Here is a 17,176-nt window from a genome sequence, read left to right as displayed (position 1 = left end):
GGGATTTCGAATGCACTAGACGGTTCCGAAGATGACGCAGTGTGGCAGGGAGACGAAGAATCTGATACTAGTATTAACAGAGGCGAGGACGGCGCATCAGATAGCGAAACCTGCGATAGCGACACCGAAGATTTGGAATAAATTGCGTACCGGTAAGTCCGCATTTCACAACAAAGCGATAAGTTTGCAAGTGTAATATTTTAACTTTAATACTCAAATTAATGACAAATTAACTTAATACGTTCGTTTTTATTTTCAGGTTGGAAAAACGTTCGCCGAATTGTTGCGAAAAATTATGAATTTTGTTTTAGACTATTTTAATTATTTTGATGTATAAACGCGAGTATTACGTGCATCTTAAGTTTGTATCAAATACAATTTAGTTATAAATACATTTTTTGAGTAATACAAATACTGGTATTAAATATTCATCGTATAATGGTCGCACCCTACAATTTTTTTCGAAAATTTTGGTATAAAAAGTGCGACGATTATGCCGTGAAATACGGTAGATCGTCATGCAATCTTTCATGTTTTCTTCAGAATATGACTCAGGTACAATAAGAGAATGATGTAATTGTTGATATTGTGATCACAGCCACGGGACCTTAAGTTTTACATGGAATGTGAACCACAGGGAAGTGAATTTTTATTTCAAAAATCCTACATGCATTCCCTAGGATTCAAACCATGACTGCCTTGGTGAGAAGTCTATAACAATGCCACTTGCCAACCATGCCCCTTACAAGAAGAAAAATAAATACAACTTCATCACCATCAAACTGCTATGTAATATACTGTACTACTTCTTTGCAAGGATCTATCATACTAATGCTATTTTCCTGGCTTTTAATGTTTATTATATGTATAAAATAGTAAACACCAAATATTATTCTATTTTGATCTCATTATCTTCCTTTCCAAAAGTAAAGCCTGCAAATTTTTACAGCTAGATAACGGTAATGGCAAGGGCAAGGAACTGGGATGTGAGCAAAGAGGGTCATCAAATAAGATATTTCTCTCAATTAGAGACCAATAATCTTGTAAAAAAAAAAAAGTATTATATTTAAATTAAATGATGTATAAAAGTTTCAAAAGTCCTCAGCTAGCAGCAGGCTGAGGTTCAGGTTCTAGTCTAATACTACGGTTTACATGAGGTAAGAATGCACTTTTCTTCTCTCGCATTGTACGTCGCCACTCAATCCAACGAGCTACATCAGGATTGTTCTTGTCTCCATACATCTCCAATTGCTGGTAATAAGCCTCTCGGAGAATGCGAAATGAATTGGCCATCCTGAATGGATGTTGTGTGACAGGATCGTAGTACCGTGCAGGAACCCTGAAATAAGTGCAAGTACAATTTAACCAAGTAGTTTATTATATAACAATGAAGACCTCTGCTCCATAATGGATTATTCAAAGTAAAGTTAGAATATGACAAAGCAATTGATTTTGGCTGAGGAGCAAATTAAACAAATTCTAATATTGTGCATTAAATCAATCATAACCATTTCTTGCCACCAAAATTAAGAAATTTTGCTTTATAATATGGTTGCTTATTATTATACTTCTCATTCTTGGCTTTATTTTGAATTTATTAGGGTCGGCATGTGATATGGATAGGGCCGAGTTTTACAGCAAGCCCTTCCTGATGCAAAATCTATATGCATATTTTTGTGATGGTTACCAGTGTGGTATACCAGGTGAGTCCGCTATGTCTAGGTACGTATGTATGAGACATAGTGAACACCAGAAGAAACACGAATGTACCTCCCAGCAACCCTTCTAAACTAACTTCCCAACTTTTACGTAGCACTGCGGTTTAAGTGAAGGCCATCTGAGCGCAAATTCCCATATCCTACCCACCCATTAGGATCTAGAAATCTCACTCCTAGTTTTCCACATACCCACTCCAAAGTACCTGTAGTACTTTTAAGTTATTGTCTGTGATTACTCCATGTATGAAGTTATTTCAGACAATCATATGTGGAAAAAAATCTTTTAAATAGCACAAGTATCCCTCATTTACATTAAGAAAGATTACAACAAAATACAATATTATTTAGTTTTTTTTCTGGGTTGAACCGTGTTGTTGTTTTCTGTACATTACGTACAGTTTGCCAACGTTTCAAATACACTGCAGTATTCTTTGTCAAGGTGACTGAAATACCTCTACTCGATCCGAGGTAATCAGTCTCCCAAGCAGCAATCACACTACAAGAGTGGTTCCTGACCTTGGTCTTATATATCCTAGCCTTTCTGGCTGACATAAGCCCCCTGGCTGTCACGTGAGATTTCTGGAAAGTATGTGTCACAGCCAGGTAGTGAGACTTGCCCACGCTGTTATGTAATTAGAGGTTCGACCTGCGTGTTTATGTTGTGGTCTGTATGTCTTAATCTATGTATGATACGCGTCCTAGAATTACTGATTTTATATCCTTCTTCAAAATTCATATTGTTCGGGTGTTTGATTTTGATAGCCTCACGGATTTTCCTTTCCAGATTCCAAGGGATAGCTGCTAGGATCTTGGTCTTGTCAAATGATATTCCGTGTTTTGTTTTGTAGAAATGCTTGGCTACAGCTAAAATATCTGTGTTCTGGTTGTTTGTGTGATGGATGTGTTCTTTTAGGTGGGTAGAGATCAGATGTTTCGTTTCACCAACATAGAACGTTCAATGTGGTATACTCCAGGAACCTGTAGTTCTATTGTGTCTTTTACTGGTGGTAGATAACGGGCTAGCTTCCGGTGTGGTTTATAGATGGTTTTTATGTCGTATTTATCCAGTATCTTTCCGATCCTGCCTGTGGTGTTGCTTCGCTGTTTTTGGGCGGGGCAGTTCTTCTTTCCTGTTGTTTTCTTCTACGGTGGACTCTTCTTTGTTTTCTTCTGATTTTCTAAAGATTTGTCAAATGTTATTGAGCGAGTAGCCATTTCTCCTGAGGGTTCTCGTGAGGTGTTCTTCATCTTCTTCGAGGTGTTCTGCGTCTGATAACGCTATGGCCCTGCTAACCAGAGATATTAGAACAGCCTGCTTTTGTGATGGGTAGTGATGAGAAGAGGCGTGCGGGTACCTGTCTGTGTGTGTGGGTTTTCTGTATACTGCGTGACTCAGAGTCCCATTAATGTTGTGTTTTACTAGGACGTCCAGGAACGGTAGTTTTCCATTTACTTTGATTTCCATGGTGAACTGAATATTTACGTGAACAGAGTTGAGATGGTCGAGAAATAGCTGCAGGTTATTGCTCCCGTGAGGCCAGATCACGAACATGTCATCCACATAACGGAGAAAACATTTCGACTTCAGGGTAGATGTGGCTAAGGCTTTCTGTTCGAAGTGTTCCATATACATGTTCGCTATTATTGGAGAGAGCGGCGACCCCCTCGCGGCCACTTCTGTCTGTTGGTAGAATTTCCCATTAAAGTAGAAATAAGTGGCGTTAAGGCATTCTTTAGCTAATGCTGACAGGTCTTCTGGAAGTTTCTGGTCTAATAGCGGAAATACTTCTGTTAGCGGCACCTTGGTGAAAAGTGACGCGACATCAAAACTTACTAATAAGTCCGTACTTTTGATTGATTGATCCTTAAGGAGCTGGATGAAATGTCGGGAGTCCTTCACGTAGGTTTCAGTATGTCCTGTATGTGGCTGAAGTAGTCCGGCTAGGTAACGGGCGATACCGTGCATCTGAGATCCTATAGCGCTCATGATAGGTCGCAGAGGTATGACTTGTTTATGGATTTTTGGGAAGCCATACAATTTAGAAGTTATCAGGTCTGAGGAAATCGGTTTCTTTTGTATTTTGGCTGGAATACTGGAATTTTTTACTAGTCTGCGGAGTTTGTTCTTAATGCGGTTCATAGAGTTTCTTCTATTTTCAGTGTGTAGTCGGTGCGTGTCTTTATCTGCGGGTAGGATTATTGTTTCTGTATCTTGACATAGTGTTTTGAGGGCATAAATTTCTTCTTTGGCCCAATTGGATGGCAGCGGTTTTGCGGTTCTCAGTAGACTTGATATATCCTGTCTTCTGCAGATTCAGTAGGGAGGTGTCGGATTGCAATTTCAACTTCGCTAATTATTTCTTCCACTGGTATCCTATTAGGAGCTACTGCATAGTTGAGTCTTTTTTTACAAGGCCAAGGTATTAGGTTCACTGAGTGGCTTATCTATGAGATTAACTACAAGGCACGTAAGTAAGGGCCATTTGAAAATAACTACACAACGAGAGACGATTTTCAAACTCCACATTTCTTTGCAGATTCTACATATTTTACTCTATTTTTCAACATAGCCGCCAAATTTCTTTAAACACTTATCATATCTTACAACTCAGTTTTGAATATCCTCTTCATAGAAATTTGCCGCCTGCTCCGATAACCAAGAATTCTTGATCTTGATCTTGTGCTTGGACAGAGTCCGTTTGGTCTTCACCTTTACAGGTGAATGTGTGTACGTTACCATTCCTTGCTCTGTTGTTTCGATTCGGGCATGATATGCGAAACCCATGTTTCGTCATCCATTACGATCTGACTCATCATTGCAAGTTGTCCATTTCATGACCGTATTGATGAGTATAATCAACAAGTATAATTAAAGAACCACCTAATCGATACTTTATTTTTGCGTTGGGCAAAATTAAATATACATAATCACTCACAGAACATGTTTCGACCACTTAGTGGTCATCATCAGCTGTATAAGGAAAACTTAGATGAAAATATTGGACAATAAGCACAAGCGTTAATCTTTAGGTTATGGAAAAAATATTTGCTGTGTATCAATTAGGTGGTTCTTTAATTATACTTGTTGACTGACTCATCATGTCGTCACCTTCTTCACCATAATGAGTCAAAACATCATCGAACACTCAAATCCCAGAAATCAAAAGATCTGAGTGTTCAATGACATTTTTGACTCGTTATGCCGAAGAAAGTGACGACATGTTGAGTCAGACTGAAACAGGAGACGAAACAAGGGTTTCGCATATCACGCTCGAATCGAAGTAACGGAGCATGGAATGGAGACACACACATTCGCCTGTAAAGGTGAAGACCAAACAGACTCTGTCCCAGCACAAGATCAAGAACTCTTGGTTATCGGAGGAGGCGGCAAGTTTCTATGAAGAGGATATTCAAAACTGAGTTGTAAGGTATGATAAATGTTTGAACAAACTTGGCGGCTATGTTGAAAAATAGAGTAAAGTATGTAGAATCTGCAAAGAAATGTGGAGTTTGAAAATCGTCTTTCCGTGTGTGGTTATATTCAAATGGCACTTATTTAAAAAATACGCCTCGTATTACATTCTTCTGTAGTGAATCAGATGGTCTCTGTTTTAGTAGGAGGTGGTCAAATTTCTTGTTTTGTATGGCAGCGGCTAGTTCCAGTGTATGCTGTGATTGTGTGTTGCTAATGCTGTCTAACATGGTCCAATCATTGAGAGACCAAGTGCTGGCAAGTTCCAAGTGGAGGTTAAATAATTTATTGTTGAGGTGTTCCAGAGTCTGTCTGGTGTCATTGATCCGTTCCTTGAGAAGTTTAATACTGGTTTCATGCAGAATACAGTCTGTCCATCGGTTCTTGGTGTCTCACACGTGCTGGTATAATGCTGTTGTCCCTGCAGCGTTTCAGAAAGGTGAGTCGAGCCAGGTAGTTACTCATCTTTTTTCGAAGGTTGTCGAACTGCCTAGCAGCTTTGAGAATATCCTCCCTGTAAAGGTTTCGTATCTTAGAAGTGAAGCTTCCACAGTGTGTAGAATTATTGTAATTTGACACCTCCCTACAGAATCCGCAGAAGAGATCAGACAGGATATATCATGTCTACTGAGAACCGCAAAGCTGCCGCCAGCCAATTTGACCAAAACAAGAAATTCATGCCCTAAAAAACACTACGTCAAGATACGGAAACAATAATCCTACCCGCAGATAAAGGCAACGCTACGGTGATAATGACACGCACCGACTACTCATTGAAAATAGAACAATTACTTACTGATTCTACATACAGGAAAATAAGAAACCCTACCAACCGCATTATGAACAAACTCCACACAGTAGTAAAAATTTCCAGTATTCCAGCCGAAATACAGAAGAAACTGACTTCCTCGCACCCGATACCTCCTAAATTGTATGGCCTTCCAAAAATCCATAAAGAAGGCATATCTCTGTAACCTATCGTCAGTGCTATAGGATCTCGGACACACAGTATCGCCCGTTACCTAGCCGGACTACTTCAGCCACATACAGGGCACACTGAAATCTACGTGAAGGACTCCTGACATTTCATCCAGCTCCTTAAGGATCAATCAACCAAAAGTACGGACTTATTAGTAAGTTTTGACGCCATGTCACTTTTCACCAAGGTGCCGCTAACAGAAGTATTTCCGCTATTAGACCAGAAACTTCCAGAAGACCTGTCAGCACTAGCTAAAGAATGCCTTAAAGCCACTTATTTCTACTTTAACGGGAAATTCTACCAAAAGACAGTTGGTCGCCGCTGTCTCCAATATATTTTTTTTTTGTTAGTGGCTTTATGTCGCACCAACACCGACAGATCTTATGGCGATGATGCGATAGGAAAGGCCTAGGAGTTGGAAGGAAGCGGGCGTGGCCTTAATTAAGGTACAGCCCCAGCATTTGCCTGGTGTGGAAATAGGAAACCACGGAAAAACATCTTCAGGGCTGCCAACAGTGGGATTTGAACCCACTATCTCCCGGATGCAAGCTCACAGCCGCGCGCCCCTAACCGCACGGCCAACTTACCCGGTCTCTCCAATAATAGCAAACATGTATATGGAACACTTCGAACAAAAAGCCTTAGCCATATCTACCCCGAAGCCAAAATGTTTTCTCCGTTATGTGGATGACACGTTCGTGATCTGGCCTCACGGTAGCAATAACCTGCAGCTATTTCTCGACCATCTCAACTCTGTTCACGTAAATATTCAGTTCACCATGGAAATCGAAGTAAATGGAAAACTATCATTCCTGGATGTACTAGTAATACAGGTACCTGTATGCCTCTTTCCATTGCCATCCATCACAAAAGCAGGCTGTTCTAACATCTCTGGTTAAGAGGGCCATAGCGTTATCAGACGCAGAACACCTCGAAGAAGATAAAGAACACCTCACGAGAACCCTCAGGAGAAATGGCTACTCGCTCAATAACATGCAAAGAGTCTTTAGAAAATCAGAAGAAAACAAAGGAAAGGCCGCCGTAGAAGAAAACAACGGGAAAGAAGAACTGCCCCACCCAAAAACAGTGATACTTCCATACATTAGCAACACTACAGACAGGATCGGCATGATACTGGATAAATAAGATAAAAACCATCTATAAACAAGCTAGTCCGTTATCTACCACCAGTAAAAGACACAACAGAACTACAGGCTCCTGGAGTATACCACACTGAATTTAGCTGCGGAACGTGCTATGTTGGTGAAACAAAATATCTGATCTCTACCCGCCTAAAAGAACACATCTGTCACACAAACAACCAAAACACAGATATTTCAGCTGTAGCTAAGCATTCCTACGAAACAAGACATGGAATATCAATTGACAAGACCAAGATCCTAGCAGCTATCCCTTGGAATCTGGAAAGGAAAATCCGTGAGACTATCAAAATAAAAAAACACCCAAACAATATGAATTTAGAAGAAGGATGTAAAATCAGCAATTTTGGATACCTATCATACATAGATTAAGACATACAGACCACAACATAAACACGCAGGTCGAACCTCTAATTACATAACAGCGCGGGCAAGTCCCACTACCTGGCTGTGACACATAATTTCCAAAATTCTCATGAGACAGCCAGGGGGCTTACATCAGCAAAAAAGGCTAGGATATATAAGACCAAGATCAGGAACCACTCTTGTAGTGCGATTGCTGCCTGCGAGACTGATTACCTCGGATCGAGTAGGGGTATTTCAGTCGCCTTGACAAAGAATACTGCAATGGATTCGAAATGTCGGCAAACTGTACGTAATGTACAGAAAACAACAACATGGTTCAACCCGGAAAAGGAACTAAATAATTCTACACACCGTGGAAGCTTCACTTCTAAAATACAATATTGTTTACTTTCATTTAATTAAGTTGTTCATGTGGAAAATTTACACAATATCTTTATTAAAGGTGAATACTCTTCTTTTCTATTTTGGTGCTGGCAGAACTTTGGCAATCTGGTCCTTCAGAACTGTGTCCTTATCCTCGACACTCGGAAACACAAATATTTTCTTGCTTCCCCTGTGAGAATGTAGGAATTTTACAATGACGTCCCAGGCTCATATGTTGACTGCCACACCAGCATACTGCCTAGTTTGTTTCTAGCTCCCAGACTCTTAATCGTAGTTCACTACAACGAAACTTTCCAGTCTAAGTGTGTAAACGTATGGTTGGTCATCTGATAACTGTAGAACTTCTTCCTGATTTTCCACAGCAATTTCAACATCATGAAAATGATCACCAACGATAGATTTTTTTGGAGGGACATTCAGTTTACGACGATGAGTTGTTGTGGCATTGGTAGAGCCATAACAATATTGGGATAGTACCGTCTCAAAACTGAATGACCAAAACATTTCCTTTGCATCTGAATCCAAAGTTTCTGGAAAACTTTAAAGGACTCTCTGCAGCTCAAGGAATTAGTCCAATACTGTGGAAGCCACTTCTGATGTTATCTGCTTTTCGCACTTCTATCTTATCTAGCATAATCTTCAAAAGAGGTGGAAAAGCATCTGTAGATATAGGCCCATGTGTACACTTCTTCCAGTTCATCAGCATACCCCTCCATGCTTTCTCGAAGGGCCAAAAATTGCACACGTCTAGAGGTTGGAGAATGTGTGTGCTATTCAGTGGGAGAAAAATGAAGGAAATGTTGTATTTCTCACTGAGAGAAAGAGAGACATGGCTTAATAAATTGTCCCCAATCATGAATTTTGGTCCATCTAGCTGTTTCAAATACGGTAGTGCCACCGTTAAGAACCAGTTTTCAAAAATTGGTATATCAAACCATCCACTTTGATCCTGATGTATGGGGTGCCAGGTTGGCCACCTTCTTGCCAGGTATCCCACAGATGCTCAGGCTTGTACAAAATGTATGGGGTCAGTAGTTTTCTATCCCCACTTGCCACACATCATGACAGAAATATTTGTCTTGGGAGATGTCCATTACTCTCTTAACAATCACATGTTTCTTTCCAGGGTCATCTCACAGGTTGGTTTTGTCATAGTTTATGATGTTTTCGGGTGGAATATTTTCTAGAATGGGTTGCACATTCATGAAATATTCCCGCACGGACTCCGAGCTGACCTCAGCATGAGCTCTCTTATTGTTCTCCAACAGGTGAACGGAGAGAATGCTGGAGTGCTCCTTCATGAACGACCTTGCCCATTTGATGCCTGGAAGATTCTGAGTAAACTGCCTCTCCTTTCTTCCAACTCTGTCAAGGTATCCTTTTATAATATATCATATATCAGTTAAAGTGAGAGGAAATCCCCAGTGCGCCGCTTGGACAATACCATGTACAAGCATTTCCTCCTCTTCAGTGTCCACGACAGGTAGTGCTCTGACGGCTTTGGGGTTGGTGCAGTTTACCTTATTCTCCAGGATCGATCATCGTCCTGAAAATACTCCACAGTATGCCGGTATGACATTTTTACAGCCTTAATGGCTTTTACTGCCACACTGAGTTTACTTTTGTCGTAGTGGAATACGACTGTCCTCCTAATCTTCTCTTGTACACATGCGGCATAGTCCGAAATTATCCCAGCCTTGCACACATTCACAGAAAAGTTTGTGTAGATTGAAATGTTTAAAGATAAACTTCGTAGAACCTTCACAGAACAAATGGTAGACAATAATGAAAAGCAGCTACACTCTTAATACCTGAGCACACTAAGAAGTTTCTGTACCAATTGTTAAGGCTGTAATGAAGCCGACAACAAAGATTATTATTAACGTGACACTTTCCTAAGTAAAAACTGGTGCAGGAATTTGCCTTGAATTCAGACAATTTGAGCGCGGGACTTCTATCTTGGAGAATTCCGAGTGACTAACAGTGATTATTATTTATAAATTTCATTTTCCGTATTGACAGATTCAAAGTATAGATAAGAAATGTGTTTTTCCACCAATCAATACACAATTTATTTTAAATAGATTAAACTAGTACTGGTTTCGGCTCCTTAACGGCTATCATCAGCTAGTACATGATTTGTTTCCAGCCATTAGATAATTCACAAGTTGTTATTGTATTAGACATCCGGATGTCTAATGGGGGATGGAAATGTATACAGTAGCATGAAATTAAAATATCAGTAGTCAAGGTAAAAAGTTACAATAAATTAGAACATGAGTATGTAGAACATATTAAAACATATGGGCCACAATATAAAACACTTAAAAAGTTTTAACACATTAAAATTTGGTATGTATAGGTAGACACTTGTTAAAATTTTTAGTTATTCTTCTATCTTCTGTGTAGTTCATTTGCTTCTATGTTATGTTGATTTTAGCTGTGTGAGGTAATCTTCGAGAATGTTCTGAAGCTAGTATGCGTCATGTTGATATGGGCCTTTGTCATGAAGAAATTTTATTGTGTTTTATATTCCAACTTGTGATGTACTCTGGTAAGTTTTAATATAGTAAACAGCAGGTCTTGAGTTTGAATTTAGAAGTAGTTGGTGGCAACACCTCTCTCGTCTACGTTTGTGATTGTAGTTATAGTTGTTGTGGAAGTCTTGTGCCGATGTGTTTGAAGGCTTGTTGTGTTCTACTGCGAGTGCGTCTGGGGCTCATAACCACAAACGTAGACGAGAGAGGTGTTGCCACCAACTACTTCTAAATTCAAACTCAAGACTTGCTGTTTACTATATTAAAACTTACCAGAGTACATCACAAGTTGGAATATATAACACAATAAAATTTCTTCATGACAAAGGCCCATATCAACATGACGCATACTAGCTTCAGAACATTCTCGAAGATTACCTCACACAGCTAAAATCAACATAACATAGAAGCAAATGAACTACACAGAAGATAGAAGAATGGAATCTATGTAACATGAACTAAAAATTTTAACAAGTGTCTACCTATACATACCAAATTTTAATGTGTTAAAACTTTTTAAATGTTTTATATTGTGGCCCATATGTTTTAATATGTTCTACATACTCATGTTCTAATTTATTGTAACTTTTTACCTTGACTACTGATATTTTAATTTCATGCTACTGTATACATTTCCATCCCCCATTAGACATCCGGATGTCTAATACAATAACAACTTGTGAATTGTCTAATGGCTGGAAACAAATCATGTACTAGCTGATGATGGCCGTTAAAGAGCCGAAACCAGTACTAGTTTAATCTATTTAAAATAAATTGTGTATTGATTGGTGGAAAAACACATTTCTTATCTATACTTTGACTAACAGTGAAACGAAAAAGTAACATTTTGTCTGAAATTATCTCCTGCGTCTGAAATAATCCCAAATGACGGTACGCAGCACAAAATTTGTTTGATTATACCAACATTCTGACTTTCCAGAAAATGAGGACAAAAAAATGTGAATGAAAAACAGAAACAGGAAAAATTGGACGATTATTTCCTAAAAGTGACGTGAAATCAAGTCATATGAAATACAGTGTTTTTTAAATGTACTTTTATAATGTAAGAATGCTCACTTGTGCAATCTTTCCTATTTCTGTTTTTCATTTAGCGAATAAGTAGTCAGTTTCCAGTAAGCTACATGGAAGTAATACAGTGGACTTCCAAAGTTATATGTAGCATGTTTTGTATATACAGTAAATGTGCAGTTTCTGGTAAGAACACATATATTTTGGATTATTCATGTTTTTTGGTTATCCATGCAGTCTCAGGTCTGCATTAATCCAGATAATTGAGAGTTTGCTGTATTGATAATACAGGAAAATACTGTTTAGAAAACACAAACTAGAAATCGACAACAAAAAATTTCAAAAAACAACAGAGCAAAGAGTCAAGCATCTGCTGACACTATTTGACACAGCAAAGACATGTCTAATATTACGAGAATGGCTTGTAATGAGGAGTTTGTTAATGTGATGGTGTTTTAAAGTGAATTTTTAGACCGACCGACCAATTCCATTGATCTGCATTTAGGATTGTCACCGCAGTGATAGATTGCTTATGAATTGTTTACCAAGCCTTTTCTTAAACAATTTAAAAGAACTCTGAAATTAATCGTTCATTTTCCTTGACAAATAAATTATTCCAATTTCTAATTCCTCTTCCTATAAATTCATATTTGGCCATATAAATGAACATGAACAACAACAACAACAACAACAACAGCAGCAGCAGCAGCAGCAGCAACAACAACAACAACAACGGTATTTCTATTTGTTAATTTGTTAGTACAAGTGATTCAACGGTTGTTATTTCCATTTTTTGCACACATATGAGGTATTTAAAAAAGGCTGGACTCTCCATTACTTTGGGGAATATAGATCTTCCTGTTTTATATCTACCATGTTCAGAGTAGGATTATGAACCAGAAGAATTGTACCAACTGCTATAAAATGTAATGGAGATTCAGTTTCTTGTTGCTTAACCTTTGTTACCAATATATTTGTCAGTATTTCATCATTTTTATTTTATGTTATAGCTCTCTTCATTGGAATATACTTTTCTCCTCTATTTTCAAGATAGTGAACAAGGTAATGTAAACTGAAATTAAAATAGAGACACACTGCAGTACAGTTTAGCATTAACTCTCATTACTATTTTACAGAACAAGGAGACAATAAAAGTAACAGTTCTGAAAAATGCCTCTCTCTCTCTCTCTCTCTCTGAGGAAGTAAGAAGCTACAGAGTACAGAACATAGAAATCTAGAAACTGTGGAAATTAAGGGTTCATTCCAGGCGTATTTTGAAAGTTCAGGCATCCAAATCGGCACTGAAACTAATTAATGATGGCTTTTCATATAGCAATAGCAAGCTCATTAAATCTGCATGAGGTAACACAATACAAAAGATGAAAATGTCGCCTACAACTGGTGTAAAGTTCTTGTAAACTATCTTAAGGTAGAAAATCCTGAAAAAGGCATTGTGTTGTAATATGCTGTACAGTTAGAACTTCAGTGGTCAAAGACAATCCTCATTAGGATGAGAAGCACAACAAAGAACGTTGAGGTATGCATTTATGTCCCGGTATGGCAGTAATAAAAATATGTCATTTACTATAAATATGTCTATCCTCATTCTTTCTGTGGTGTGCTAATATACCATCTCAAGAAGGCTGGATAAGGATGTATGGATAACATCAGCACTCTTTAAGCAATGCTTTCACTTTGCTAATTCAAGAATGTGGATAAGAAATAAAAATATTTTTTGCCTGTACAGACCATTGTAGGTTATGATCTTCATTTCTGTGTTGACGTTTAACTAATAAGATAGAGTTTGAGGAATGTTTCACCATTCAACACATTGTAAAATATATTAAATTATAAGAAGACTGCTTTCGACTCCTTTGGAGTCATCATCAGTTCCTGTTGAAAATTAATTCAGGGGGAATCTGATAACAATCATAATAAGAAAATTTAAAGGTGATAACCTGGAAAAACATCAATGGGTTGCAAGACATTACTTAGAAATGCAACGCATACATGGCAAGCAGCATTTGGAATTTAATATGTTCTTAGTTCTGGCCTGAACTGTCCTGTGTTCATGGAACACGTAACACTGGAAATACATGCACTGTTGAACACATGACACAGTCATTTATAATGATATGAAACCTTGGCTCTCTAAGAGCGTTCCTGGACTTGACAGTCCTGTTTCTATCTTAAAAAACTGGATAAAATACACACATCTTGAAACAAATGTTCAAAGACATGGTTCTGGTCTAGACTGTCGCGCATTCATAGACACGGAATACTGAAATTCCTTGCATTGGTTGAAAACACACTTACGATATGAAACAATTGACATTTCAAGTATGTTCCTGGGCTTGACAGTCTTGCCTCCAACTGATTAAACTAGATGAAATATATATACATTAAATGTACAAAGACAAACCATTTGGCAACTAAAAGTTCTTGGTTTGGTTTCAAAAAAATTTGTCATGTGTTTTCGGAATTAGAATAGAACCGTTGGTCCTGCTACAATCTATTGGAAACAAATGCACTATCGTAGTTGAGAATATACACATTGATTGAAAGTTTATGTATAGATATGAAACACATGGCACTTTAACGTTCTCGGATATGAGTAAAAATGCTGTCGTGTGTCCGTGCAACTCGGCACAGACCCGTCAAGCGGTCTTGCCACACTCAACTGGAATATGTGAACAAACATAAACAAAACTTATTAACCATTATGACCACACAATCACAAGAAATGTTTAGTAATCAGCTTAAATTATACATTGGCTTGAGATGCTTAGTATTACAGAAAGGTCTTGGGTCAATTTAGAATTATTACCGGGTGTTTGTGGAACACAGAACATGATTATCGGCCCTGATTTAAACAACTTGATATAAGACATAGTTGAAATGAAAATATTTCTTGCAGTGTTTTAGGATAGATGGATAACCTTATTAGTAGATTTAAGTTCACAGAAGAGCTGGGGGAACATACTTCATTATGGATCACTTGCTGATGCAGTTGTAACCGTCATCAACTATTGTTGATGTAGAATGGTGATGGTATGGCATTGGCTTATTGAAACATGCATTGAAGGTGTCTGAGGAAAAAGGAAGAAAGAATAAGAAACTGTTTTGTGTGTGTGTTTGAGTTAAATTGAAATGATATTAGTATTACTTACTCACTCTGTACCCGCTCGCACTGACCTGCCGCTAGGAGAGTGGGTTGCGATCTGTTCGACTGTGCTTGTGTGAGTGCATGTGGTGCTATTGTTGGCTGGTAGAGGGGGTGGGGAGAGGAGGGGGAAGGGGTGTGGCTTGTTTTGGCCAGAAAAAGATTAACGAAACTGATTATAATAATTTGGTGCGGCTATTTCTAGCCGAGTGCAGCCCTTGTAAGGCAGACCCTGCGATGAGGGTGGGCGGCATCTGCCATTTGTAGGTAACTGCGTGTTATTGTGGTGGAGAATAGTGTTATGTGTGGTGTGTGAGTTGCAGGGATGTTGGGGACAGCACAAACACCCAGCCCCCGGACCACTGGAATTAACCAATTAAGGTTAAAATCCCTGACCCGGCCGGGAATTGAACCCGGGACCCTCTGAACCGAAGGCCAGTATGCTGACCATTCCCAACGAGTCGGACAACGGAACTGATTAACAACAACAACAAAAAAACCTAACAATAGCACCAACCATCAGCAACAAATCAACCAATTAGGTGCTATCGTTAGGTTTGTTGTTTTTTTTGGTTGTTAAATGAATTTTTAGAGCACCTAAATTCCATTAACAGTACGATCAAGTTCACAATGGAAGTAGAAAATGAAGGTAAATTACCTTTTCTTGATGTGTTAGAATACAAGAAGAACGATGGTACACTAGGCCATGCAATGTACAAGAAACCTACACATTCTGAAAGATACCTTCATAAGTCTTCACATCACCACCCCTCCCAAAAAGCAGCTCTCCTTCGAACGTTATATACTAGGGTGGATAATGTTGCAGACGATGATAACCGCTCGAGTGCATTGAAAGAACTGACAACATCCATGAAGAAAAACGGCTATACACCAGGAGACATAACACGAGCTGTGAAGATCAAGGAGCCTAACTTGGATAGTACCAACCAGGACTACAGCAAAAAGAAAAAAGTATTCCTTCCTTACGTGGCAGGTATAACTGACAGAATAGGGCGCATTCTTAAGAAGTACAATATAATTCCAGTTTTCACCGCAGACCGGAAGCTCAAATCCCTGTTTCGACCAGTCAAAGAAAAACCACATCTTGAAACACTGGGCATATTTGAAATTCCATATGGTTGTGGTTGTTCATATGTTGGCATGACAAAAAGGCTTGTTAGCACCAGGGTGAAAGAGCACATCAGGTCGGTAAAGAATGTCGCTCTTTCATCCTCCATGGAGAACGCTATAAGCCAGTCTGCCATAGCAGAACATTTCTGCAGTACAGACCATGAAATCCTCTTTGACCAGGTGAAGGTCATCACGCCTTTAAAAGACTTCTATGCTCGTCTTGTGAGGGAAGCCGTAGAGATAGAGCTGCGCCCAAATAACATCAACAGGGAAGATGGCTTCAAGTTATCAAATGCATGGAGACCTGTATTGCAGAAATACATGCATAACACCACCATGGCACAGCGGGATGCACTCAAACTGTCGACAGAAGGCAGTGAATCAGTAGCTTCCCTCCCAACCACCACAGCACAGCGCCACGATCCTTGAGTCCAGTTAGTGCGGTAGGCCGTGGATAGTACGGGCATGACTTCCACGTTCCTTCGGAGAATTTCTTTGCTCACTGTTGGAGACAAAACTTCACATGCCCTGATGAAGGCCAATGCAATTTGGCTGAAAGCTTGGCTTTATTATTAAATAAATACATATATAGTGGCTTTAATCCAGTTCATTTATTTCTTCATGTTAATCAGTTTCCTTAATCTTTTTTGGCCAAAACAAGCCACACCCCTTCCCCCTCCTCTCCCCACCCCCTCTACCAGCCAACAATAGCACCACACGCACTCACACAAGCACAGACGAACAAATCGCAACCCACTCTCCTAATGGCGGGTCAGCGCGAGCGGGTACAGAGTGAGTAAGTAATACTAATATCATTTCAATTTAACTCAGCACACACAACAGTTTCTCTCTCATTCTTTCTTTTTCCTCAGACACCTTCAATGCACGTTTTCATAAGCCAAGGCCATACCATCACCATTCTACATCAACAATAGTTGATGATGGTTACAACTGCATCAGCAAGTGATCCATAATGAAGTATGTTCCTTCAGCTCTTCTACGAACTTAAATCTACTAATAAGTTCATCCATCTATCCTAAAACACTGCAAGAAATATTTTCATTTCAACTATGCCGTATATCAAGTTGTTTAAATCAGGGCCGATAATCAAGTTCCGTGTTCCACAAACACCCGGTAATAATTCTAAATTAGACCCAAGACCTTTCTGTAATACTAAGCATCTCAAGCCAATGTATAATTTAAGCTGATTACTAAACATTTCTTGTGATTGTGTGGT

The 17,176-nt window shown here is 38.9% G+C and overlaps 1 protein-coding gene across 2 annotated transcripts in view; it reads right to left on the bottom strand.

Annotated features, from left to right (window-relative positions):
• Nucleotides 1-883: 883 nt before the first annotated feature.
• YL-1 (Vacuolar protein sorting-associated protein YL-1) overlaps nucleotides 884-17,176 on the bottom strand; it is a 108,519-nt gene continuing 92,226 nt past the window's right edge. Inside the window, exon 8 of one of the 2 annotated variants that reach the window (XM_067150417.2) lies at nucleotides 884-1,339. In XM_067150417.2, coding sequence (XP_067006518.2) covers nucleotides 1,102-1,339 — 238 coding nt within the window. In that variant the 3' untranslated portion in view covers nucleotides 884-1,101. The remainder of the gene's footprint in view (nucleotides 1,340-17,176) is intronic. The other variant, XM_067150409.2, reaches the window with a different exon arrangement.

Source organism: Anabrus simplex, chromosome 1, assembly GCF_040414725.1.
Source record: "Anabrus simplex isolate iqAnaSimp1 chromosome 1, ASM4041472v1, whole genome shotgun sequence".
NCBI classification, from domain to species: domain Eukaryota; kingdom Metazoa; phylum Arthropoda; class Insecta; order Orthoptera; family Tettigoniidae; genus Anabrus; species Anabrus simplex.
This window is presented reverse-complemented; position numbering and strand designations above follow the sequence as displayed.